The sequence below is a fragment of the Bactrocera tryoni genome, chromosome 3, assembly GCF_016617805.1.
Source record: "Bactrocera tryoni isolate S06 chromosome 3, CSIRO_BtryS06_freeze2, whole genome shotgun sequence".
Lineage (NCBI taxonomy): Eukaryota > Metazoa > Arthropoda > Insecta > Diptera > Tephritidae > Bactrocera > Bactrocera tryoni.
The window spans coordinates 27,922,872-27,950,123 of NC_052501.1; the positions used below are offsets into that span (position 1 = coordinate 27,922,872).

Sequence of the window (27,252 nt, forward strand, 5' to 3'; positions counted from 1 at the left end):
CATACGCCACCGCACACCCTCAGCCGTTGCCTACGCTCATCGCTTATTAGCTCTCGCTGAGCGTCACTCATTCAATTCAATTGTCGCCCGTATGTCCGCTCACTCATCTTTCTATCGCCTCACTTCGGGCGGGCATATTGTGTATTGTCTGTGGCATTAATTTCATTATGGATCCGCAGAAGTCGCATGTCGCCCTTCTTCGCCGGTAAAGTACATTGTAATGAAGAAAACCAATGAAAATTATTTGTTTTTTGTTTTTGCTTTTGGGACATATGCTCGTAATAATTGAGAAGCTGTTGCGTTGTTTGTTGTTGTTATTGTTATTGTTGTTGTTGTTGTAGAGCCCAACGGCTATGATACTGCTGGTGATGCGACAGCAGAGGCGTTGACTTGATTAGGCTACTAGACACATACATACAGACAGTACTCACACACACACACAAACTCATACGTGAATATATAACTCGCATTTACCCACTTGTCGCTGGCGAAATTGTTAAGTGTGTAAGAAAATAGCCATATACATAATTGAGGTAGACGTGTTGTCTTCTTGTTATCGTTGTTGTTGTTGTTGTGTACCACACTTCTGTGCTTTAATTACCCACTGTGGCTTTAAGTGCGCATAGGCGCAAGTGTAATTGGCAGTAATGGTGTGCATACGTGCAAGATTGCAATGTCTGCAACTACAGTTGTCGGCCATTGCAATAGAAACACTAAAATTTCTAGAAATTGCATTTTTGCCTAATCTGTTTAAAACTTTTCATCGCAAAATTTTTGAATTGATTTGGAACGTTTACTGAGGGCAAAGAGATCTCTAAATCTCCTGCGATCAATCTTGAGCTAAAGGATCTACTGCTACCTTAATGGCTGCAACGTCGGCTTGGAAGATACTGCAATAGTTAGGAAGTCTGAAGCTGGTGTTAATAAAGAGCTCCTGACAGTAAACCCCTCCACCAAGCTTCCACCTAAGCTTTGACCCATCCGTAAAGAAGCTCATAGCTCCTCTCCTCCAACGACTTCTTCCCACCCATAGCTCCCTCGTCGGTATATGGCCAGAGAAGGAGCCGCCATTGTTCGGTTTGGCTATTTCAGGATCTAAGGGATTCGGTATGAAGTCAAAGTGTGTGAGGATATCCGAGTGTGGGCGCCGCCCGTTGAACGCTCTTTAGTTTCTTTGTAAGTGTGAACCTTTCTATAGCCTGCCACCACATAAAGACTCCATAGAGTCTAGCTTGGCTATAGTGTCATAGAGCTAGAATACCACTTTCGGTGAGAGCCCCACTTTGGTCAATGCAAATCGATGCCTTTTTTGTTCTATTCCTAGATATTTCACTTGGGTTGATGGCAAGACCACTTCCGACCGCCCAATTTGTTACGATACAGAGATACCCCTGCGTCAACTTGTGCACTCAGGAACTTTCCTTTGACCATAAGTGCTACATCGTCTGCAAAAGCAATCACACTGTAGCCACGATTCTCAAGGTTTTTAGGCAGGAGTTCCCCTATTCACATTTCGTTGCGTTTCATGTTGCTTTATACCGTTTCAATCGCTCTGTCGCTCAAAAGACTGAAAATGAGGTGTTTGAGATTTGATTCAACCCCAAGACCGTCCAGAGCAGTAACAACGGCTTCCGAAAGAACGTTATTGAAAGCCCCCTCAATATCAAGGAAGGCCGCAAGAGCGAAATCCTTAACCCTAACCCTCTAAACTTGTATCTACTTCAGGATTAAAAAAATTTCTGTATTTATGCTTACATAAAATAGACAATAGATGGCGCTGCAGTGTAATTTTTCCTATATTTTAGGGTTTTCCTCTAAAAAACATTTTTTTTCACTTTCTTTTATTTCCGATCAATCCTGTTTATGCATTTTTCTATATAAACATGATATTTATGTATTTAGAAAAACAAATCTTCTAGGAGCTTTCTTGCTGTTTGAAGTTTGAATAGTTTACCGTTCCCATTACCTTGTCACTTACCTGTATAACGCATCTAATTTGTAATAACCTCAGTTTTTTTGTAACAAACATTTTTTGTCTTTTCGACGAATTTTTAGTATTTAAAACTGTTTGAGTTTCTTTAATATTCTTTTTTATTTAATTTTTAGAGCAAACAAGATTTGTGTGTTTTTAACAAATTTTTAGCTTTTAAAACAGTTTAACTTTCTTCTAATATTTTTAAATTTAGTTGATTTATAATAAAAAATGTTGAGTATTAAAAGTTAGACTTTTTGTAAAAATTGTTGACTCTTTATCAAAAATAGTTTGATTTTCACCAATATATATCTTTTTTTAATTTAATTAAGTTGGGAAAATTTTTTTGAGTATGGAAGTTCATAAAAATTTATTCAAAATTTTAATCTTTAAAATAGTTTGATATTCTCTTTTTTTCTAAAATCTTTTTTTTTTTGATTTAATAAGTTTAATGGGCTATGCCCGTGTGACACTTTCAAAAATAAATTTTGTTTTTGCTTCTTCAATAGTTTATATTTCCAAAAATATGCTGTGAAATCGGCAAGGTCGTATCTTAAATAGTTTTTGGATGGCAGCGTTCGAAATATTTTTTTCAAATTACGCCATTTTGTTAATTTTTGATATTTTTCAAAGCTCGTAGGTCAATGCATAGGAGATATCTTTAAGTTTAAAAAACTTTTTTTTTGTTTTGTTTCAGCTACTCATTCGGCCGGAATCATGTCAGCAGTTGTGGCACTTTTTTGACACCTAACTCCTTTATTTTTTAACATTTTTGTAAAAAAAAAGAATCACAAAATATAGCTGAAAATATACCTTATTACGTTCAAAGAAGTTCGAAACATTCAATCGAGTATTTTCTGTGAAAAAAAATTCACGAAAATCGCCTAGTTTTTCATGCGTTACACTGGTATAGCCCCGTAACTCGTTAACTCACAAAACCGAACTGCTCAACCATAAGTCCTCTATATTTATTCTTTGATCCTACTTTTATACGTGCCTTACAGAATAGGTCTTGATTATCAGAAAACTTATTGTTCACAGTTGTTGTTGCAATTTCTGTGGTATGAAAAATTTTAAAATTAAATACCTACATAAAAAAAAATATTTTATTAAAAAATTTCAAAAATTTATTTTGTGCAAAATTTTAAGTTTCTTAAACTTTTTCTTGGTATAAAAATTAAATTTTTGGTTTTAATTTTTTTTATTTATTTTTTTTTTGTTAAGATTTTTGTTCTAATTATTCGTGGTTGTTTCGAGAATTTAAAATCCGTTTGGTATTTAGTTTAAAAATGTATATTTTAAATATGTCGATGTTTTATAATAGAAAAATTAAATTGAAGATATTTTAACAAACTTTTAATTAATAGAAAAGTTAAGTGTTTTCGTAAAAAAACGTTGATTTTAATACATAAATTGTATAGAAATTCAATAGCATGCGTAAAATGTACAATTAATGTCTGGTTTTCAGTGATTTTCACATCAACTCTCTAAAATTTTCAAAATTTAAATTAATTTTTTGGGCGAAATTTCAAAAAAAAAATATTTTTAATTTGCAATATTTTAATTTTTTTTAAATTAATTTTTTTTAAATTAATTTTTTTTTAATTAATTTTTTTTAAATTAATTAATTTTTTTTTTAATAAATTTTTTTTAATGAAAAAAATTTGGAAATATTTTTGCATACACCGTTGTAAACGTTGGTTCATAAGAAAAGTGAATATTTGGAAAGCGCTAAAAGTAACTTTTGCTTCATAAAAAAATTTTTGAATGTAGAAATTCAATATGTCAATATTTTTTGAATAAAACGCTTCACATTTTTTGAAACTAAATTTTTGAAAAAAAATGTTAATTTGATTTTCTTCTTTTTTATTTATTTAATAAGTTGCAAAAAAATTTATAAAGAAATTCAGATACTTTAAACTTTTTATTTTCTTATTTTTTTTATTTATTTAGTAAATTTAAATAAATATTGGCTCATATTTAAATAAAAAAGTATACATTTTTCGAATATTTAGTTTTTAATAGTCATTGCCATTCGTAAAATTTGTGAAATAAATATACATATTTATGTATAGTATTTTATTTAAAGTTTTCTAAACTGAAAACCACTTTTGTTGTTTATAAATAAATTATTGTACACGCTAAAAATAGCTTTGCGACTTGCTTATCGCCTGAAAACGTGTTGGCAGCACACCACTCTGCATGACTCCATTATAACGGTGATTTCTTACCACTAATTAACGGTGTAGTTTTTCCACTACCTCCGCTTGCTGATAACTTTATCAATGGAATGCATAACGGTGCTTATACATTTCCATAATTATCGAAAAGCTGGCAACTTTGTTTCTGTAGAAAAATGTCTGCCAACCAAACGCTTTTTCAGTATCAATAAAAACAAAGTTATATAAAATAAAAGTTGTACAAATAGAAAAGAAAAGCACCTCGTTACTTAATTCAGTCAAATTCGGTTAATATACTAGTTATGTATATGTATGTATAGTATATGTCTCCAAGTCATGTTAACCTAAATTTCCACGCACACAATTAACTCTTACAAATTCTCGCCGAAAACAAAACACGACCTTTTGATACACTTTATCAGTTGTTTTTGTCGTATGTATGTGCGTAAACAGGTGGCGAAGAAAAATACAACAATAAAATAAACAAATTGTGTGTTTTTTACATATATTTTTTCTTCGAATACAAACAAACAGTTTATTTATTTTAAACATTTCGCTTGGCCCCCTTTTGACTTCAAAGCGATTAAATAAATTATAAGTCACTCGGGTGCAATTTGAGTGGCGTATTTATAGCCGCTGTTGGTTCTGCCCCCACTTTCATACGTTTAAATGCTATTGATTTTATGCACATACATTGTGACTAAAAAGTACCCGGAAATTGTAAATAAAATTAGGTTTAATTATTCATCAATATGTATTTTGTCGACTTCAAGGTAATGTCCACCAGATGTAATACACTTATGCCAACGATTTTCCCACTCGCCGAAACACTTTTCATAAGCACTCTTTGGGATAGCCTTCAGCTCCTTCAGCGAATTTTAGTATACACTGAGCGGCTTTTCAGTTTGGGGAACAAGAAATAATCGAACGGAGCCAAATCTGGTGAATACGGTGGTTGATCGATGGTATTTATTGCGTTTTTGGTTTTAAATTAGGTCGCAATGGTCGCTCGATGCGATGGTGCATTATCATCATGTGAAATCCATGAAGGAATCTAATCCAATTCTGACCGTTTTCGACGGATGTTCTCACGCAAACGCCTCAATACCTCCAAATAGAACTCCTTCTTACCGATCTGTCCTTCCTGAACAAATTCATGATGCACCAAACCATGAATGTCGAAAAATGTCGATTTTGGGCGCCTTTGGCGTGTTTTTTTTTTGGTTTCGGCTCGTTTTTTTACTATGATTGTTGAAACCGAATATGCCCGCGACTAAAAGCCACATTTATCTGGTCTTGTCTCGAATGTCAGCATGGTAATTAGTCAGAAAAGTGCTATAATATTAGCTTGAAATAATATTATAGTTTTTTATATAAGTTTACAATTATATAACAAACATTTGTGGTTCAAGCGACAAATGTTACCAGTCATGAGTTGGGATTTATGAACACTCAAACTGTTAGTAGCAAATAGTTACAAAAGTCAGACCAAAGACTTTAACCTGGTACCACGGAGAGCAGTAGCCCCTGGAGTTAGCTCCAGTCTGCTCATTGGGTTTGGCCCTTTGGGGAGATTCGTGGTGGCTGTGGTTTGTACCTAAATGAAGGAAGGGCATTTGTCCAATGTGGAGTCGCACTGAGGCCGGGTGTCGGACCCAGAGTACGGCAGAGGTTTTAGATGGGCCTCGAACCCGACCAAGGTGGTTAGTGTGTCCATACCACACTGCCAATTGGTACTGAAAATGCCTAGCATTCTCAGGGCGCTGATCAACGCATTGTATTGATCCGCTGTGCTTTTGAGCGCCGTGGAGTAAGACTGTCATCAGCAGGTACCCATGTTAAACACACCGGACGTTGTCCGTTCGTACATCTTTCCAAGCTATACCTTCACCATAAATTAGATATTGTAATGAAACTTAATATATATGTTCTTCCTTAACACCCAAGAAGGGTTGGTATTGCAGATGGGTGAATACGGACCACCCTATAGGAAGTTTCATGAACATATCTCCTAAACCATTAAAGCTATAATAACAAAATTAGCTCAGAATAAATATTTTTGGCATATTTTGGAACAGCGAGAAAATAAATAAAATCGGTTGATAACCACGCCCACTCGCCATACAACGGTTGAAAAAATTTTACGCCCAAAATCATAAGAAGGTCTCTATAGGGGCCGCTGTCAAAATTGAACGATGGGGATCTGCTTGAACGATTGTAACCGAATAGACTTTAGACTTTACGTATCCCCACAGGAAAACGTCTTATGGTGTGATATCACACTATCTTGGTGGCCAATCGACCGGCTCAAAACCTGAAATTATCGACTCATCGAAGTGTTTTCTCAATAAATCCAATGATTGATGCGATGTGTGGGAAGGAAGTCTTGTCGAAACCAAATGTCAATCAAAGATCACCAGCTTCAATTTCAGGCATCAAATAGTCGGTTATCATGGCGCGATAACGGTCGCCATTGACGGTTACGTTCTCACCTGCCCGCCTTTTTTAATCTTTGAAATGACAGCTCTTGAATCTCTTCAGGCTGCTCTTCGTCTCAACTGCGGGCATTTTTCTTATTTACATACCTATGGAGTCAGAAATGGGCCTCGTCCCTGAACAAAATTTGGCTCGAAAACATCGGATCCCCTTGGAAGTTTTCAAGAGTCCACAGAGCGAAGCGATATCGCTTGGAAAGGTCGAGCGCTCTCAGTTCTTGTCCAAGCTGTATTTTGTATGCTTTCAATTTAAGATCTCGATATAAAATGCGCCAAGTCGTACCATACATCAGTCTGAGTTGGTGCGAACGTAGCCGAATCGACTCTCCACGGTCTTGGTTTAGACTCTCAGCTACGGCTGCTATATTTTCTTCACTGCATGCCAAATGTGTTCTATTTGGATCTCAAGATTCAATTTTATGTATATCTAAATCATATTTTTTAATTTATATTTTATTTAGCAATTTAAAAATGAAATGAAAAAAATTTCATTAAAATATTTTTATTATTATTTTGAATTTTTTTTTCAGCACTGCAATTGTTTTGCACATTTATGTTATTTTTTCAGGTTTTCGTATTTTATTTTGTTCAACGCAAGCGATTTCTGTCAATCCTTCACCTTTTCGCGACGACGACGCAATTATTGGCCAGCGCTGCGCCAAAACACCAATCAACAAAAACCAATAACAAACAAAAAGAAAAAATCAAACAAAAAACCATACAAAACAACGGTAATAAATGATACAATATTTTCATGTGCTTTGCGCAACCTTCTGCATTGTCGGCTTGCATTCGCGCGTACCGCGTACAGCGGCATGAAGAATTCATGGCGATAGTCACTTCCACTTCCTCCTTCGCGTTTGCCTTTTGCGGCCAACATTGTTTACATACCACCACAATCACAACCACACACACATACACACATGCATGCATATTGATCTATAAGCGAACACATTTATCTATTAATCTGTGATGTGTCGATGTGCATGCCAATGTGTACCTCCAAAGCATGTATGCATGTATAGGCATATGTGTGCGTGTGTGTGTGTGGTTTGATGCGACGTGCCGAAGCGCGTTCATGCAATGTCGAAGGTCAATGCTGCATTACGTCCCTCAAGCGCATTTTTATGCCTTTACACACACCTTCACATACGCTGGCTCTAATAACCTCATGTTGCATATTGTACACCTATAAAATACAACAAAAACCACAGTGGTCAAGCTGTTATAATCAATGTATTGCAGTGTGGTATGCAATGAAAGCGCGGGAGTTGTTAGCTTTTGGCTTTGTTATAATTACTTCTTTGGATTTTGAATTCTAATTTGTTTTCAATTTTTGGGTTTAAATATACTATAATTACTATTGTTTTGAGTTTCTTTCAAAATTATTTATTTTATTTTCGAAATGTTATCTATATAAAGGTATGGCATCAGTAATGAATATGAAGTAAATAATTTTGATGAGGATGAACAGCAATTGATCAACTGAAAAGTTCCCTGTCTGGCATAGTAAAAACACATTTTGTCGGCAAAACTCGTTTTTTTATTCAACAAAGTTCCTTTCAAGGGTGATACACTAATTAAACCGAACCTCAAACTTTTCGTTACCATTTCTGTAGTAAAATTTGTGCTTTGCTTCAAAAGGTCTCAGGCGATCTCCTCTTCATTTAACGAAAATTTCCCAGGAAGCATTTTTTTGAAATTTTTTTTTGTTGAAATCTGAGTACAAGATATATATGTATATATAGCGCCAGATCTGTAGAATACGGTGGCTTTGAAAGCAATTTGAAGCACAATTCATGGAATTTTGCTATTGTTTTCACTGACTTGTGACACATTGTTTTGGCATTGTTTTGGCGAAACAGCAATTTCTTTTTCTTCAAAAACGGCCATTCGCATCCCAAAATACAGACTTCATAACCTTGCCAACCGACGGCAGTCTTTTTCCACGCTTTGAAGCGGATTCATCGTATACAGTTCACTCGTATGTCTGTCGTTTATGCTTCGGAGTTAAATGATGGAGCCAGTTTTCATCCCTTGTCGCATATCGACGCAAAAACTCGGGTTTATTACGCTTTAACATCTCCAAACACTGCTCCGAATCATCCACTCGTTGTTGTTTTTGGTCAAAAGTCAGCTCGCGCGGCACCCATTTGCACAGAGCTTTCTCATACAAAACAAGAAAAAGCGTTAACTTCGGCTGCACCGAAGCTAATATACCCTTCACAGATTACATTGGTGCCTTAGAAAATAATCTATACCAAATTTGATGAAGATACATTGGCAAATGTGAAAGTTTTCCATACAATAACTTGATTCCGATCGTTCAGTTTATATGGCAGTACGCTTCCTTCTGGATGTTACAAACTTCGTGACAAACTTAATATACCCTTTTCAGGGTATAAATATTCGTGAATGTTATGTTGTACAAGTGTTCAGCTGATATTTTTGGAATGCCTGCAATCTCGAACAACTTCACTTTACGTTCATCCAAAATTATTTTCTGATGTTTTCGTCGATAACAACCTCCTTTGGGCGTCCACCACCTGCAACGTCCCCGGTGCTCACCTCGCCTCGTTTAAATTAATCAAGCTACTTCTCAACGGTTGATTTCTTTGGCGCCGAGTCCAGACAATGTTGTTTAATTCACAACATTTTTCAACATTTTTATGTGCGTTCCTAGGCAAAAAAACCACAAAACGCCTAAAGTGCCATAACTAAGCACTAAATTGAAATGTGTATGAAACTGAGAGGCTCCTGTGGGAGAAGAATGTTGAAAAAGTGGGCATGGGCCCTCACTCTAACCACTTTAAGTACATATGTATCTCCTAAACCACTTAAGCTACAACGTTCAAATTTCCCTAGCGAAAACACTATGTATAAGAACTCCTACCGACAGTATGAAAATAGATGAAATCTGGGGATGACCCGGCTCACTCTACGTATAACGGTACTGTTCAAAACTACTAAAAGCGCGATTAATCAATAACTAATTATGTCAGAGCCATGAAATTTTACCTCCGAGATGATATGAGACAGCTTTATGGGTGCCGGTGTGAAAATTGGACGATGGGCGTGGCACCGCCCACTTTTTGGTGAAATCCGATATCTCGGGACCCGACCGACTAAATTGACTTTATATTATTTTCACATTCCTATGATATAACGCGGAAATAGACGAAACCGGCCTACAGCCACGTCTACTTCCCACATACAGCACCATTTTAAATTCCACTTGATTCTTTTACTTTCCAGTACACAAACCAAGAAGTAATTAATATAACGGGATTAAACTTTGCGCGAATAATGGCTTTAGTGTGTGCCTCCTTATGATTAAAAACTGTTCAAGTCCCTAGGTACCGCATAGTTGGATCCCAGTACCTATAGTTGACTTTTGATCGAAAGTATCGGTCAATTTGTGAGATATGTAATTGATATTCAGGGCTAGTACTTATCTGACAATGATATGTCTGTTTGTTAAAAATGGCTTGAATCAGGTCAATACTTCCTTGAACCCTCATATACCTAAACGAACTTCCAGGTGACTTTGTACCGCATATGTCGGCTAATATGTGAGCTATCCCAATGTCAATAAGAGAGCGTGTTTTGTTTATAACATTCTGTATCTTTGTGCCTAAAATAGTTAAATTTGAGCGAAAACTTGACCTATCCCCTATATAACAAATATCAGAATTTTTGAACATCAGGCTAACTTTGCCCTATACAAATTGTATAGTATATGAATATATAAAATTGCATGGACTTTGAGCCTTTGGTTAACGTTTTATACCTTAAATTATTTCCCTATCTTTGATTCTTGCAATTTGCAAGAGTATAAAATGTTCGGTTGCACCCGAACTTAGCCCTTTCTTACTTGTTTTAATTTTGTTAAAATTTATAAAACATTTTTAATTATTTTTGGCTTTATTTAATAAATGTAATCTTATTTAATTTTACTTTTTGTTTTTAATTTTATTAATTTAATTTAATTTTTTTGTTTTTAATTTATTTTAATTTTAATTTTTATTAATTTAATTTAATAATTTTTTATATAATTTAATTTATGTTTTTTGAAATGTTATTAATTTTATTAATTTAATTTAATTTTTTTTTAATTTTATTAATTTAATTTAATTTTTTTATATTTACTTTAATTTTTTTAATTTCGTTAATTTAATTTAATTTTTTTTATATAATTTAATATATGTTTTTTGAACTGTTAATAATTTTATTAATTTAATTTATTTTTTGTTTTTAATTTTATTAATTTAATTTAATTTTTTTATGTAATTTTAATTTATGTTTTTTGAAATGTTATTAATTTTATTAATTTAATTTATGTTTTTTGCAATGTTATTATTTTTTATATAATTTAATTTATGTTTTTTTAATTTTATTAATTTTATTTAATTTTTTATTTAAATTTTTTAATTTTATTAATTTAATTTAATTTTTTTAAAATTTTTATTTTAATTTAATTTGATTTTTTTGCAATTTATTAATTTAATTTAATTTTTTTTTTTTTTAATTTTATTAATTTAATTTAATTTTTTATTTATTAATTTAATTTAATTTTTTTGATGTTATTAATTTTATTAATTTAATTTATGTTTTTTGCAATGTTTTATATAATTTAATTTTTATATAATTTAATTTTAATTTTAATTATATTTTATATATACATAAATATTTTTAAATTGTTTTTATTTGCTGTATTTTAATATATATAATTTTATTTAATTTAATTATATTTTTTCTAGTTGCTCTTTATTCTCCATTTTCGTGCTGCAACTGCAGCCAGATCTTTATACGTAACGCTTTGTTGTTGTTGTGCATATCAAATTCATTCCAATGCTAATCAAATATTAAATTCCACTTACTGGCCGCTTCAGTTACCATTGTTATTTATCTAGTGCTACTAAAACAATAACAACAGCAATAATAACAACAACAATAACATAACAAAAACAAGTGTTATGCGCATATCAACACTGTTGTCAGCATACTTATGCATCGCAATGTTATTTTAGCCACTTTTGTGTTATGTGTGCGTATATTTACAACAAACACATTTACATATACTATATGCACACTCATATGAATGTATGTATGTATATTGCTGCTTATTTACATAGCGTTCACTGATAATAAAGTTGTTGCCAATGTTGTTTGGTCGCTGGCGCGCTGACTGACTGCCACATTGACTTAGTAACTGAGTGCCTTACATTTGTACATACATGTGTACTGACACATACATACATATATACGAGCATACATATATGTATATACAAATTTACATGCTCATTATGCATATAGATTATTGTAAACTGAACAATTGTTGGCTGCTTAGTGGGCGTGTTGATTATTTGCCACTTTATATGTACATATTCAAGTACCTTTTTGTGTGTGTGTTTGTGTGCGTGTGTTTTTGTTTGTTAATGTGTGTATGCTGTGTGTGTTTGCATGTGCAGTTACCTGTTTATTGCTGTTGTTTGTCGATTGGCAGCAGCTAACATTCTCGCACTATTTATTGGTATGAATTCAAAACAACAATCGCGCACACTCACGCACACATGCGAACATACAAATATATGTGTATACATACATATACATAGATACATCTTGTAGGTGCCACAGCACGCCCGCCGTTGTAACTAGTCCGAGGCAGTCGCAATCAAGGTTCTCAAGCTTTGTTTATTGGCACTGAAAATGCGACATTCATGGAATTGTTGCTTTGTTGTTATTGCTGTTGTTATGCCAGACGATTTATGCAAAAAGGGCAATTCACTTGCATTTTCAACGTTTAGTTTTTTCTTATTTCATGGTAAATTGTACGCAGTATTTTAAGGGCAGCGTCAAACCACTTTCTGTTTTTTTTTAGGTTAGGTTTCCATTGTAGTAAGGTCCTGTATGCGTTTTCTTTAAGATCGAAATATTCTCCCGATATTCTCTAACATAGTTCTTCATAGCTGTTTTGTTGTAAAAAGACACTTTCATATCTTCGGGCAATATACTACTGCTATGGGCAAAATATAGTAAGACTTTGTTCATAATTTTAAAATTTATGCTTTAAAATCAATGTCGTCCCGCTCAAAGTAATCCTCCTTGGCCACAATAGATTGGTGCCAACGTTTTTTCCAATCCTCGAAATAGTTGTTCAAGTAAATTTCTGGAATAATCTTCAGTGCGCGTAGCGATTCACGTTTAATGACTTTAATTGGCTCAAAACTGTTTCCCCGGAGCGGTCGTTTGAGTTTTTTGACTAGCCAAAAGTCGAGCGAATCTAAATCAGGCGAATTCGGTGGTTGAGGCACAATATTGGTTGCAAATTTGGCGAAAACCTCACGAAGAATCGATGCAGTATGCGATGGTGCATTATCGTGATGCAAAAACCCAAAGTTTTCGGCTCATAATTCCGGACACTTTTTACGAAAACTTCTCTCAAATGACGCATAATACTCAAATAGTATTCCTGGTTGACAGTTTGGCCGGTCGAAAGAAATTCGAAGTGTGTCACACCTCTTTAATCGATGAAAACTGCCAACATAAACTTGATTTTTGCCCAGATCTTATATGATTTCTTCGGCTTCGTCTCACCTTTGCCACGATATTCGCCGATTGATCGTCTGTTAACGGGTTGTAAGCATAGATCCAAGACTTATCGCCAGTAATGATACATTTCATGACTTCTTGGCAGTCGGAGAGCATTGTTTCACAGGCGTTAACGCGACGCTATTTTTCGAAAAAAATTGAGTGATTTTGGAAGCAGTCCGAAGTTTCACTTTTTTTAGGTCCTAATGATCTTTCAAAATGATTTTCACTGATCCTTCCGATAATTCAACGAAGATCTCTGACTTTTAATCGTCGATTCTCAAGCACCAATTCCTTTATTTTATTGACATGTTGATCATTCGTTGTTGTTGATGGCCGTCCTGGACGTGGTCGATCGTCAAGGCTTTCACGACTCTCTTTGAATAATTTTTATCAATCAAAAACATTTGCTCGCGACAGGCAATTGTCATCGAAGATTTTTTCAAATATTCTGAATCTTCGACAACAGAAATTTGATTTCGCACAAAAAATTTTATGGAACTTCTTTTTGGAATAATTTCACTCATCGTAAAAATCTCCGAATGCGCTTTATGTACTTGAGTAGCCCAAGCGTATACTAAACCCTAATTCAGTTTTAAGGACTTTACGATCTGGTTTTAATTTTGCAGAAACTAATGTCCCTGAGTATTTTAATAGCCTCTTTCGACACTAGCCAAGACAGTTTAGCGCTGTAGCTTCTTACCATGTGAACGAAAATTAATTATTACATTTTTCTCAAGGTAAGGAGACTGATGTGGAAAAGTTTTATGGAATTGGTCCAATTAAGTATTTTTCGCGACGCGGCAACGTAGAACTTCATAAACATTCTATACAAAATCATAAGTAAATTCTTAAAGAAATACCAGAAGTATGACTTTGAGTTCCAGGTATGTGAAGAAGCCTAGAGAAGAAGTTTAGCAATTATTTTTGTTTTAGGCGGCATACTTTTTATCTACTTTATTAGAAACTTAGGCAGCTTGTCGCATTATACAAGAAGCAGTTATTTAAAATGGGCCTAGCTTCTTATGCAAATCGCCGGTTCTGTGCCAGGGAGACTGAAACTCCAAAACACCTTCTAATTGACTGCATAACAGGTTGCAGACGCAGAATAAAGACCCTTGGATCCATGTTTCCAAATATGAGGGCACAGTAGACCTAAGATCGCAATGCAATACTCATCTATTAGCTTATCTTTTCTTATATATGTATATGGAGGAGCTGAGTCGATTTTGCCGGCTGTCTAACAGTCTGTACGACCGCCTATATACCATATATACTAACTAGATTTTCAGTTTTTGAAATATCGTTCCGAGATTTTGCATCTGTCCTTTTCCCGCCAAGAAGCTGCTGATTTTTCGGAATCGCCAATATCGAACCACTATAGCATATAGCTGACAAACAAACAGAACGATTAAAATCAAATTCTTATATGGAATAGTTTTTGACGAGATATCTTCACGAAATATAAGATAACACTATATGGTCAGAAGAAATTTTTCAGATCGTGCCGCTATAGCATATAGCTGTCATACAAACTGAACGATCAATATCAAGTTCTTGTATGGAAACTTTATTATTTGAACTTTAAGCTTTCAAGCAAGGCGCAGAAGTCAATAAAATAACAAGAAATATCGACTTTTAGAGTTTAGATAGGCAATAACTTTCAAGTCTGTCTTCTGCACTCTAATTAAAATACCAAATATGTACGGGCAATATCCGTGTCGTTGGAAAAAAGCCGCTACATTTGAGTTGTTGTTATTATAAGCAGCATTGTGATTACTGTTATTGCGGCTATTGGCGCTGCTGCTGCTGCCACGGCTGATGATGATGATGGCTATGATGACTATGATGGCTTTGGCGGTGATGGCGATGGTGGTGCGCAAACGCAATTCTAGGTCATTGCTGAGCGCTACGAATTTATTATATGCATTTAATGCGGCTAACATTAATGCGCGCGCGCACACAAACACGCATGCATGTATGTATGTGTAAACATATGTAAGAGTATATACAAACATATACACTCATATGCGTCGTTGTATATGCGGCTTATTGACCGCCAAAGCAGCGGTTGAGGCAACGGCAAGCGCTTCATGCATAGAAACACAGCAACTCGACTATATACTTGCTATACATATGTACATACATATGTATATATATATTTGAGTATGCGTATACATATGAAATTACCAGCGGCTTTACCGACGCAGCGTTCAATTCAGAAATGTAGGCCTTGAAATAGCATTAATCAACTTGTTAATGCATCGTTTATTCGAAATGTTTTTCGGAATTGGACAACTGGTTTCATTAGCGAATTCTCTTGTAGACGTGCCACTTGGTTAATCACTACATGTTTCTTCACTTTTTTATACAATATATATATATATATATGTATATAAATGTGTGTTTATAATGTGACATGCAGCTGAAGACACTCTGTCGATCATTCTTTACGGACAGTAATCTCTATTAATTTGTTATCAATACATGCTATACATGTTATATGATATACAACTTCGTATAAATGAACCATACAAGTTATGGAACATAGCCCTAAAGAGTTAGCAGAGCGCCTTTCGTCTTCGAAGAATCTCTTATTTCAAAAGATTTATAATCAGTCCATAAATACGTGGTTTAGTCCCTCATTTTTTGAGATATCGTTCGGAAATTTTTCACATGTGCTTTTCTACCCAAAATGCTGCTAATTTTTAGGAATAGGCTATGTCGGATTACTATAGCATAGAGCTGCCATACAAACTGACCGATCAAAGTCAAGTTCCTGTATGGAAAACTTTCTCATTTGACGAGATATTTGAATGAAATTTGGCATGGATTATTATCGGAAGCATTTCTATAGTCTCCAAAGAAATTGTGTGTATCCGATCACTGTGGCATATAGCTGCCACACAAACTGACCGATCAAAATCAAGTTCCTGTATGGAAAACTTTCTTATTTGACGAGATATCTTCATGAAATTTGGCATGGATTAATATCAGAAGCATTTCTATAGTCTTCAAAGAAATTGTGCATATCCGATCACTGTAGCATATAGCTGCCATACAAACCAACCGAGCAAAATCAAATCCTTGTATAGAAAACTTTCTTATTTGACAAGATATCTGAATAAAATTTGGCACACATTATTTTTGAAGACATCTCTATAATATCCAAAGAAATCGAGCATATCGGACGACTATAGCATATAGCTGCAATACAAATTGAACGATCAAAATCCAATCCTTGTATTGAAAACTTTCTCATTTGACGAGATATCTTCATGAAATTCAGCAAGGATTATTATCGGAAGCACTTCTATAGTCTCCAAAGAAATCGTGCATATCGGACGACTATAGCATATAGCTGCTATACAAATTGAACGATCAAAATCCAATCCTTGTATGGAAAACTTTTTCATTTGTTGAGATATCATCACGAAATTTGACACACATTATTATCCATAACAGCGCTACAATATTCAGACAAAAATATTCAGATCAAGCTACTATAGCATATAGCTGCCATACAAACTGAAACCTCTTTCTTCTTTGAAACCTTTAATTTTTTTGTGAAGTGTATAACAGTTTTGGTGCAGCCGAAGCAAAAATATTTTTCATATGTTTTATTTGTGTAAAATTTTATTTTGTTATATATTTTTTGTAACAATAATTTGTAGTCTCTCTTCTAAAACACATTGCACGCAATTTTGCTTATAAATAAATCAAAAAACCTGGTTGAATGACCTAAAAAAGCAAAAACTTAATTGATGACACGTGCTGAAATTTTAAGTATGTCAATAATATTGATATGCACATAAAAATATAAAACACATATAGTATATACAATATATATTATACATACATGTACATACATATGTATATATGTATGTACTCGTACAGCTGCTTGTAAAGCGAAAACCTATAAAGCATAACCCGAATATATTAAGCTGACAGCGTTCAAAATACAACAATAACACAAATTGAAAAAGTCACCCATAAAGTTAAGCCCCAAAAAATTTTTACAAAAAAGTGCAAAACAATTTTTTTTTTTCTGTCAAAAATTTCGATATTATTTAATTTATTTTGTTGAATAATGAAAAAATTGTCCGTCGGCCAAAAATGTAAGTAATGCTAGTGCATGTAAATTAAAAAATATTAATTAAACAAGTAAGGAAGGGCTAAGTTCGGGTGTCACCGAACATTTTATACTCTCGCATGGTAAAGTGATAATCGAGATTTCATAATACGTCATTTACATATTTTTCAAATACCGTATTTTTGTAAAGTTTTATTCCGCTATCATCATTGGTTCCTAATGTTTATACTCGTATTATACAGAGAAGGCATCAGATGGAATTCAAAATAGCTTTATATTGGAAGAAGGCGTGGTTGCGAACCGATTTCGCCCATATTTCGTACATGTCATCAGGGTGTTAAGAAAATATTATATACCGAATTTCATTGAAATCGGTCGAGTAGCTCCGGAGATATGGTTCTTGGTCCATAAGTGGGCGGCGCCACGCCCATTTTCAATTTTTAAAAAAAGCCTGGGTGCAGCTTCCTTCTGCCATTTCTTCCGTAAAATTTAGTGTTTCTGACGTTTTTTGTTAGTCGGTTAACGCACTTTTAGTGATTTTGAACATAACCTTTGTATGGGAGGTGGGCGTGGTTATTATCCGATTTCTTCCATTTTTGAACTGTACATGGAAATGCCTGAAGGAAACGACTCTGTAGACTTTGGTTGACATAGCTATAGTAGTTTTCCGAGATATGTACAAAAAACTTAGTAGGGCGGGGCCACGCCCACTTTTCCAAAAACAATTGCGTCCAAATATGCCCCTCCCTAATGCGATCCTTTGTGCCAAATTTCACTTTAATATCTTTATTTATGGCTTAGTTATGACACTTTATAGGTTTCGGTTTCCGCCATTTTGTGGGCGTGGCAGTGGGCCGATTTTGCCCATCTTCGAACTTAACCTTCTTATGGAGCCAAGAATACGTGTACCAAGTTTCATCATGATATCTCAATTTTTACTCAAGTTACAGCTTGCACGGACGGACGGACAGACGGACCGACAGACGGACGGACAGACAGACATCCGGATTTCGACTCTACTCGTCGCCCTGATCACTTTGGTATATATAACCCTATATCTGACTCTTTTAGTTTTAGGACTTACAAACAACCGTTATGTGAACAAAACTATAATACTCTCGTTAGCAACATTGTTGCGAGAGTATAAAAACGCCAAATATATATTTACATGTGTATTCATGTATGTATGTGTGTATATTTGTAATGTGGACATGTGTAAGTGTGTGTGCAAAAAGCAAAAAAAATATTGGCCTAAAATGCACCTTCATCGCTTATGCATATGCTGCGGCTTATTTAAATCTAATTACGTAAATTAATAATATTTGTACCAACAACAACAACAAAAACAAACGATCGCAACAATATCGGCAACAACAGCGGCACCTTGCATACAAGTCTATGAGTGTCGCATGCACTTTCAGTTGTGTTTATGCGTTTATTTATCACTTTTTTTAGTGTCTGCTTGTTGTTGTCTTTACGTTTTTGTTGTTGTTATGCGTTATATGTTGATTTTTTGTATCATTTGCCGACAAATGTCAATCAGCTTTTTGTTTTATTTGCGCATAGCACAGTAGCTGGTGTTATTGTTGTTAGTTTTTGTTTTTGTAGTTGCATTTTTTTCGCTGTCATTTCTCGCCATTTATTTTTTTGCCATCACTTGTCAATTTGTTGTTATTTTTTCAAGTTTCGTTGCAATTTTTTTTTAGTTTTTGTCATATTTTTTGTTTTAACTGTTATTTTTATTATTGTATTTTTTTAATTTTTGTAGTTGTATTACTTTTTGTTGTAAATTTCTATTTTTTAAGTGTTGTTTGGAAATTTTTGTTGTTGTACTTATTTTTTTATTTTTGTTGTAGTATTATACATATGTGTTTGCAATTTTTTTGTTTCTGTTGTAATTTGTTTTAGTTTTTGTTGCATTTTTATTGTATTGTTTATTTTTGTTGTTGTTATTTTTTGTGTTTGTTGTTGTATTTTTGTTTTAAATTTATGGTTTTTAAGTTTTGAGTGTGAATTTTTGTTGTTGTAATTTTTTGTTGTACTTATTTTTTATTTTTGTTGTATTTTTGTTTTTGTTGTAATTTTTTGTTATTGAATTTTTTTATTTTTCTTGTATTTTTTTAGTTTTTGTTGTACTTTTATATATTTTTGCTATTTTTTAGTTTTTGTTGTAAATTGTTTAAAGTTTTGTTGCTTTTTTATTTTTTTTTTTGGTTTTGTTGCAATTTTTGTTTTTTGTATTTTTGCTTTTGTTGTAATTTTTATTTTTTGTATTTTTGCTTTTGTTGTAAATTTTCTTGTAGTTTATTTGGTTTTTGTTGTTGTACTTAGATTTTATTTTTGTTTTTATTGTACGTTTTTGTTATTGTACATTTTTATTTTTGTTATAATTTCTTTAGTTTTTGTTGTAATTTTTGCTGTACTTTTCTCTTTCTTCGTTTTTGTCTGCTATAAGTATTGCGTCCACCGTTTCGTCGTCGTGTTCGTCTTCGCCTTCGTTGCCTAATTACCCTTACATGTAATGCACTGATTGGCTTATCGGAAGTGAAAAGTGCATGAAAAATGTACAATTATTTAGCGTAACGTTGACATATATGTATACTCACACACATACACTGACTTGTTGTTTACATTTGATATGCCATATGAGTTTTAAGTTCAAAAATTGTGTTTATAATAAAATTTTTCCCTTAAGCGATCTCAATACTAGCCTAGCTCTTCGGACCCTTTGTATTGAGTACAGCATTTAGTTTTCACCATAATATAAGACCTGGGGAGTTGTCATAATATTCCTTGGCAGCACCTAAAAGCATCATTAGGCAGAGAGCCCTGCTGGATGCTTGTTTTATAGCAAAAACTCGGCTTATTTCCGCAATTACTTTCACATTCTAGAAGGCTCTAAGTTAAGTTGCGTGTTAAAGCTGATTTCCGATGGGGATATTATAGTCGTTTCAGTGAACAATCATGTTGTCTTTAAGTTGCAAAGTACCACATTTTTATGAAGCTATAATATAAACTCTATCGTTTTCTTTCAACGAAGCTTCTGAAAATTTTAGTTTACTATCCTCTACAGCAACTCTAGTATCTGGCTATCAATCCAATGCAAAATCTTTCCTTCAGAGCTGAAACTCGCAGTGCTATAATGCCTTTTTTAAATCAGGGGAATTGGCTAGAATCGAAGTTTGATGTGATTAGGATTAGGCGGTTTGTCAGAGCATGATGGTCAATTGATTCGTTCTAGAACTGCTTATTATGTAACAAACACTAAATCATAAATGATCGGTGTTTCAATAGTCCAAATGGGATTCTCGTGACATCTGTCAAGGGATCATATACGTATAACACAACCTATTTCACTAATAATTAATTATGACCTCTATGTTCCTACGTATTTTATACAATCACTGAAACTAATGATCAGATCATAAAACAGTTCATAAAAACAGTTTTAAGGACGTTCGAACGGTCAATTTGGTCTCATTAATTATTAGTATATAAAATAATCCTTATCTCCGAATCTGCTCTTTCGATGAAATGTGTCTTCAAAACTTAAGTTGCCTGTTCAATATTTATCGGTCGTTTTTACAATTGGAATTCTATATTTGTAGGTTAAGTTCAAGACATGCACCACAAATATGGTGCGAAACTCTGCTAAGCGACAAGCAATTAATTATCTTGAATTTCGTTTATACCCTGAAAGGGGTTTTTTAAGTTTACTACGATGTTTGTAAAACTCAGAATGAAACGTCAAAGTATATAATATATATATGATCTGAAGGGCAGCTGAGACGACTCAGCCATATCCGTTTGTATAACCGTGAATTAGTCCCCCAATTTGTGAGATATCGATCTGATATTTTACACATTTCCTTCTTTCCCCAAGTAGCTGATTATCTGTTGGAACTGCCCATATCGGACAACTATAGCATATAGACAACTGCCATACAAATTGACCGAGTAAACTCTAGTCTTTGTATGGAAAACTTTCTTATTTGATGAGATATCTTCATGAAACTGGACTTGGATTATTCCTCTCAGCAGCGCTGTAATGTCTGATGAAATTTTCGAGATCGGACTATTATAGCATATAGCTGATACACCAACTGATCGATCAAAATCAAGATAAAGATCTTTTTATACTCTTTTATGCTTTTAAAAAATGCAGTTGAGAAGGGTATATAGCTGCGTTGCCAACGAACCAACATTTTTGCTTATTTTTTTGGGATTATTTTTTTGCCTACACAAATTTTTTGTCTGCTATTTTAATGTATTGACGGTCACTGCTGCAATGAAGTCCGCTTGTTGCCAACGCTAAAATGAGGAAAACACAAAATCTCACATTTTCTCTTATTTTCCGCACTTTCGTTTATTTATTTCCTACACTTTCCTCGCAAATTACAAATGCAATAAATTTATTTCATTTTTTATTTTTTCTCTTCCCTCTTTGCAGGTAAATGGGCTATAAAGATATGTTACAAATACAAATGAACTGATTTTTGTGTCTGAGAGCAATAAGGAAACATTGTAGATGAATTTACACCAATACACACATACATATGTACATACTTATACAGCCACTCACGGACAACGTCACGTTTGCATATTTGAAGGTAAATATTTATTTATTGTATTTTGAAGCGAATATTTCGGTCTGAGTGCCAAATGGGGCGGTCTAACTGTTGAGGCGGGAAATTTAATATTCATATATACCAATGTATGTATATATATAATATAATATGGTATATATTTACATATAAACACATGAATAAATAACTGAAAAATATCTGAAAAATTATCTGTTATGAAAATATGCAAGTGTGCGTGTATGTCCGAAGACAAACGCGTATAAACGACGGTGCTGCCTCGGCCGCCGCCTCTGCCGCTGCGGCGTCCGCTTCTGCGCCTGTGAAGCGCATCAATGGGAGCAACAGCACACTTTTGCCTGGCACACATTTGTTTTTGTTATTGTATTGGCTTCTAGTTTGCAAAGCTGCCGTAGTAGTTGTTGTTGCTTTGTTTTTGTTATTTCTCCACCAGCTCATTTTCTCATTTATCATTATTTTCCAATTGCAATTTTAAGCTGGATTCACCATGCAGTTGCTATTAGCTGACAGTCCGTCTGACTAACTGTTCGTCTATTTGCCTTACTGTCTGTCTGCTTGTTCGAGTGTCTATCTCTCAGTGGCTGCCAGCAACAGGTTGCCTTATGCTGTTGCTTGCTGTTGAAGAGGATTCCGCGTAATCAGCTACCACAGCCGCCGCTTTAGCAACAGCAACAACAACAACTTATTGTTGATTCGCACAAAGTGCTTACTTTCACTAAACAAAGTAGGCTTTTGCACTCACACACCTGCATTTGATAGACAAGCCACCGACTAAACGGTAAATCACAAAATCTTGCTTTGGCATGCAACAACAGCAGCAACAACTACTTATGAAAATTATGTTTAGAAAATGCCTGCGAGTTCAGTGCGCTTAGAGTTGTTACAACAAAATATTATACAAAAAATATTTATTATAATGAAAAAGAGCAACATTAAATATTAAAAAAAAAAAATTAAAAAAAAAAATAAAAGAGATCGGAAAAAATAAAAACATTAAAAATTTCAAAATAAAAATTACAAAAAAAAAATTAATTAAAAAAAAATTAAAAAATAATATTAAAAAAATTATAACAAATTTGAAACAATTAAGAAATTAAATAATTAAGAAAAAAAAAAATTAAAAATAAAAAATTAATAAATAATAAAAAATACAAAATTATAACTTTGTTCAAAACACAAATTACAATTTTTTTTCTGAAATTTTAAAATTCATCCCATTGAGGAAGTCGATTTGCTGAGTGTTTGTTACATAATAAGCAATTATCGATAATTTTAGGTTTGGAGATTTTGATATTTCTCGTGACTAACTTTTAGTTTGTTTAGAGTAGCAGTAACAACAATTACAACAACAAATATTAAAGAAAAGAAAAAAAAAATTTGGGAGCAGTATTTACGTAAATATAGAGAGCGACATGCTACAAATGGACAAACAAATTTGGAACGAAAATTTCACTTAAATATCTTTGATGAGGTTGGTAAGTGCCTCCCACATGGGCTGAGCGTTAAAATCTGCCATTTCATCGTAGAACTCAAGCCAGTGCTCTCAATGAAACTGACTTTGCTTTTTGTGGACCTTTATGCTTTTTGTTGACAGCCATTTAAAGGTTGGTATCTGATGGGTTCCACACATTTTGTGTCGGGTTCGTGATAAAGTAAGACATTCAAAGAAAAAGTGGCAGACAGCTTCCGTAATCTCTTTTAGTTTGCTCTTTAAATGGACAGTGCCATAATATAGAAGCTGTAAGTCTGTATATACTATTTCTGGACCTATGTATTTCATAAGTCCTAGAACCAAGGTTCCTGTCGTACTTAGACCATATCTGCTTCGTTATTTTACAGCTTGTTATTGATTTCTCTATGCTTTTTGTTCAAAATGCTTAGAATCTTTTGATCATTCCTAGCTAACGTGGTATTAAGTCCACTTCGGATTCATCTAAAGTTTGACCAACTCGTCTGCTTTTTCATTACCGACAAAAATTCCTGTTGTCGAGAACAAAAAGCCAAGCGGAGTTGACCTATCAGGGAGCTTAAGAGTCTCTCTGCAATTGTTACCTTTCATGGAATTAATAAGGGGCGTAGAGGTCTGCAATGCTGCCGGCTATCCGTGAATATGGTTGCTGATCCTCCCGTAGCTATTCAATAGAACTCCACAAACCTTTTCTGTACCAAATCCATTTCGACATTCCCTACTTTTTTAAAGAATAAACACAGAAACTGCAACTTTAGTTGAAAATCTTTATTATTACTCAAAATAACATATTTTGACTTATATTTTCTTGAAGATTATCGCTTTAAATTTTGGCCGCGGCTAAGTCTCAGATGGTCCATCGCTTGAGTCCAATTTTCGATGACTCGATGGCGCCGTCTTGTTGAAACCAAATGTCGCCAAGATCGCGAGTTTCAATTTTTCATTTCAATTCAAGGCATCAAATAGTCGGTTATCATGGCGCAATAACGGTTGACATTGACGATTACGTTCTCACCGGCATCATTTTTGAAGAAATATGGACTGATGCTTGCACCGGTCCTCAAACCACACCAAACCGTTACTTTTTCTGGATGAAATGGCTCTTGAATTTCTTCAGGTTGCTTTTCATCCCAAATGCGTCAAGTTTGCTTGTTACATATCCATTGAGCAAGAAATGAACCTCATCGCTGAACAAAATTTGGCTCGAAAACGTCGGATCTTCTTGGAGTTTTTCAAGAGTCCATTGAGCGAAGCGAGTTCGCTTCAGTAGATCGACCGGCTTCAGTTCTTGCACAAGCTGTAGTTTGTACACTTTCAATTTAAGATCTCGAAGTCAAATGTGCCAAGTCGTTCCATACATCAGTCTGAGTTGGTGCGAACGGCGCCGAATCGACTCCCCATGGTCTTCGTGTACACTCTCAACTACGGTTGCTATATTTTCTTCACTGCATGCTGGACGTGGTCTATTCGGTCGAATATTGTCCAGTAATTGTTGCTGGTCCTCAAGATGGGGCCTCAAGATGGGTGGTGGATGGTGTTGATTTTAAGGTTGATTTCATGAAACTTGCGAAAATTTAGAAATTTTGTAAAAATTTTTTCTTCATAAAATTGGCAAAGTGAGAACGGAGCCTAAACCTGGCTAACGAGTTTCTTCTTAAGCGACCTTACTTGAGCACTCACAACGCTAAATGGCATATTTTAAACATTTTCGGAAATGTTCATTAATATTTTATAAATATTTTACAGTTAATTTATTTTTATTGCTTTTCTGCTGCTTGTTCAAGCTTGTTAACCAGCTGGTCAATCTGTACTCGGCCTTTTATAATCTCTGGGTACTTGTTGTTAGCAACATGTCGCAGCAATGTGGTTTTCTGCGGCGCTACACAACGCTGGGGAGTCAAAATCAGTAGTCAACACCTTTTTGCTTGTTGTTGTTAGTAATTGTTAGCAGTTGTTGCTATTTTGTGTTCGCTAATGTTGCTGCGAAGATTTTTGTTGATGTTGTTTTTTTGTGTGTTGACACAGTATTGGCCCCTCAGGCAATTGTTGTTATTATGTAGACAACGTTGTTGTTGTTGTTGCCGCTTTGGTGTACATGTTGTCATTGCGTAGCAATTGTTGCGTTTGTCGTTGTCATTGTCGATGAATGCGACGCTTTACGGCTATGAGGTTGAAAGAGTAAACATTTAGCGCAACAACAACAACGCCAAAAACAACATATAATACATTAGCTAAACTGTCAACAGCTGGTTAATGTGTGTTGTTTGCAGCCGCAACAGCAACGATTGCATTACATGTGCTCACCACTTTGTGTTTCGGCACAAACACATAGACACTTTAGTTTTTTAAAATAATTTTTTTTAAGTTTATTTTGTACGAAAAAATATTTTATAAAAAAAAATTATTTTATAAAAAATTATTTTATAAAGAAATTATTTTATAAAAAAATATTTTATAAAGAAATTATTTTATAAAAAAAAATATTTTAAAAAAAAAAAAAAAAAAATTATAAAAATAAAATTATTGAAAAAAAATATTATAAAAAACTCTTATATAAAAATATTTTTTTCTAAAAGATTATTTGATAAAAACCCAAAAATTATAAAATAAAATTATTTGAAAAATATAAAAAAAATATTTTATAAAAGAAATTAAAAGAAATTATTTTATTTAAAAACAAAACAATAGTCATAAAAATAAAATTATTAAAAAAAATATTTAAAAGAAATTGTTTTATAAAAAAATAAGGTATAAAAAAATATTTTATAAAAAAATGTTAACCAAAATTAAAACAAAAACAATTAAAAAAAAATTAAAACAAGCAAAATAATAAAATTTATTTATATACATTTTTTTTGTTTTATAAAGAAAGTTATTAAAAAAATTTCAGCCAATTTCTGGTTTACTTTTGGTCATTTATCAGATGTCTGAACAAATGTGCGGACAAGCCAACAACCAAATCAAACATGTGTAGTTATGTAAATGTGTATGCATGTCTGTCCCGCTTGTGCAATGTGTCGCCTGTGGCGGGGAGCTGGGTGGGCTAACTGTAATTACATATGTATGTGCATCACAAGCAACGTTGAAGGAAGACACCAAAATGTTAGACAATTGTTGCGTGTCGGCGTTTTTTCGATGACAATTGCAAATTGTCTGCAACACACAACAACAAAAATAACAATAATATGCAAAATACGAAAATTAACTAGACACTTTTTTGCAGCGAAATTTACATACATACATAAATCTACTTAGTGCAATGATAGCGTCTAATGTCTCATCTGCTCACTTGCTTGCCGGCCAAAGCACGAATGCATGGCGTTGGTAAATGTACAGTTGCGTGTAGGAAAATAGCAACAAACTCGTATGAGGTGTATTCAATTTTTTTTTTTACCAACCAACGTTTGAGCTGCTTTTTGTGGTGTTTTGCTGTGTTCCTTTTTCGATAGGTGGCAACTCTATTCCCGAAAATTAAGGAAATCGTTAATTTTTTTGTGGAGTTTTGAAATATATAGGCAAATATATAGGAATTTTTTCTATATAAATTAATCAGAAAAAGAGATTTTACTTCTCATTAACTTCGAGAAAATCGATAACTTTTGAATATCAGCATTTTCGCTTGAAAATAGCACATTGAAAGTATTAGCTTCAATAAAATGCTTAATAATAATTGTTTCCTTTGAAATATGTGATTAAAAGTGTTATATCTAGGAGTGGCTAAGGCAATATAAATAAATATCGATTATTTTAGCAAACTGAAATTATTTAGACAAAATTTTATCGGAAAACTATGACTCAATTTTGTTATTTAAACCAAAGTAAAAGTTTGTTTAACATTTTCAGCATTAA

At 33.7% G+C, this 27,252-nt stretch overlaps 1 protein-coding gene across 3 annotated transcripts in view; it reads left to right on the forward strand.

Annotated features, from left to right (window-relative positions):
- The window catches only part of LOC120773102 (terminal nucleotidyltransferase 5C), a 309,654-nt gene that overhangs the window by 161,005 nt on the left and 121,397 nt on the right, over nucleotides 1-27,252 (forward strand). Inside the window, exon 1 of one of the 3 annotated variants that reach the window (XM_040102074.1) lies at nucleotides 21,786-21,941. The exons of the other annotated variants lie outside the window; for them this stretch is intronic. Within the exon in view, the coding sequence (XP_039958008.1) occupies nucleotides 21,888-21,941 (54 nt within the window). The 5' untranslated portion in view covers nucleotides 21,786-21,887. Of the gene's footprint in view, nucleotides 1-21,785; nucleotides 21,942-27,252 lie in introns of those variants that run through there. 3 annotated transcript variants of the gene reach the window in all.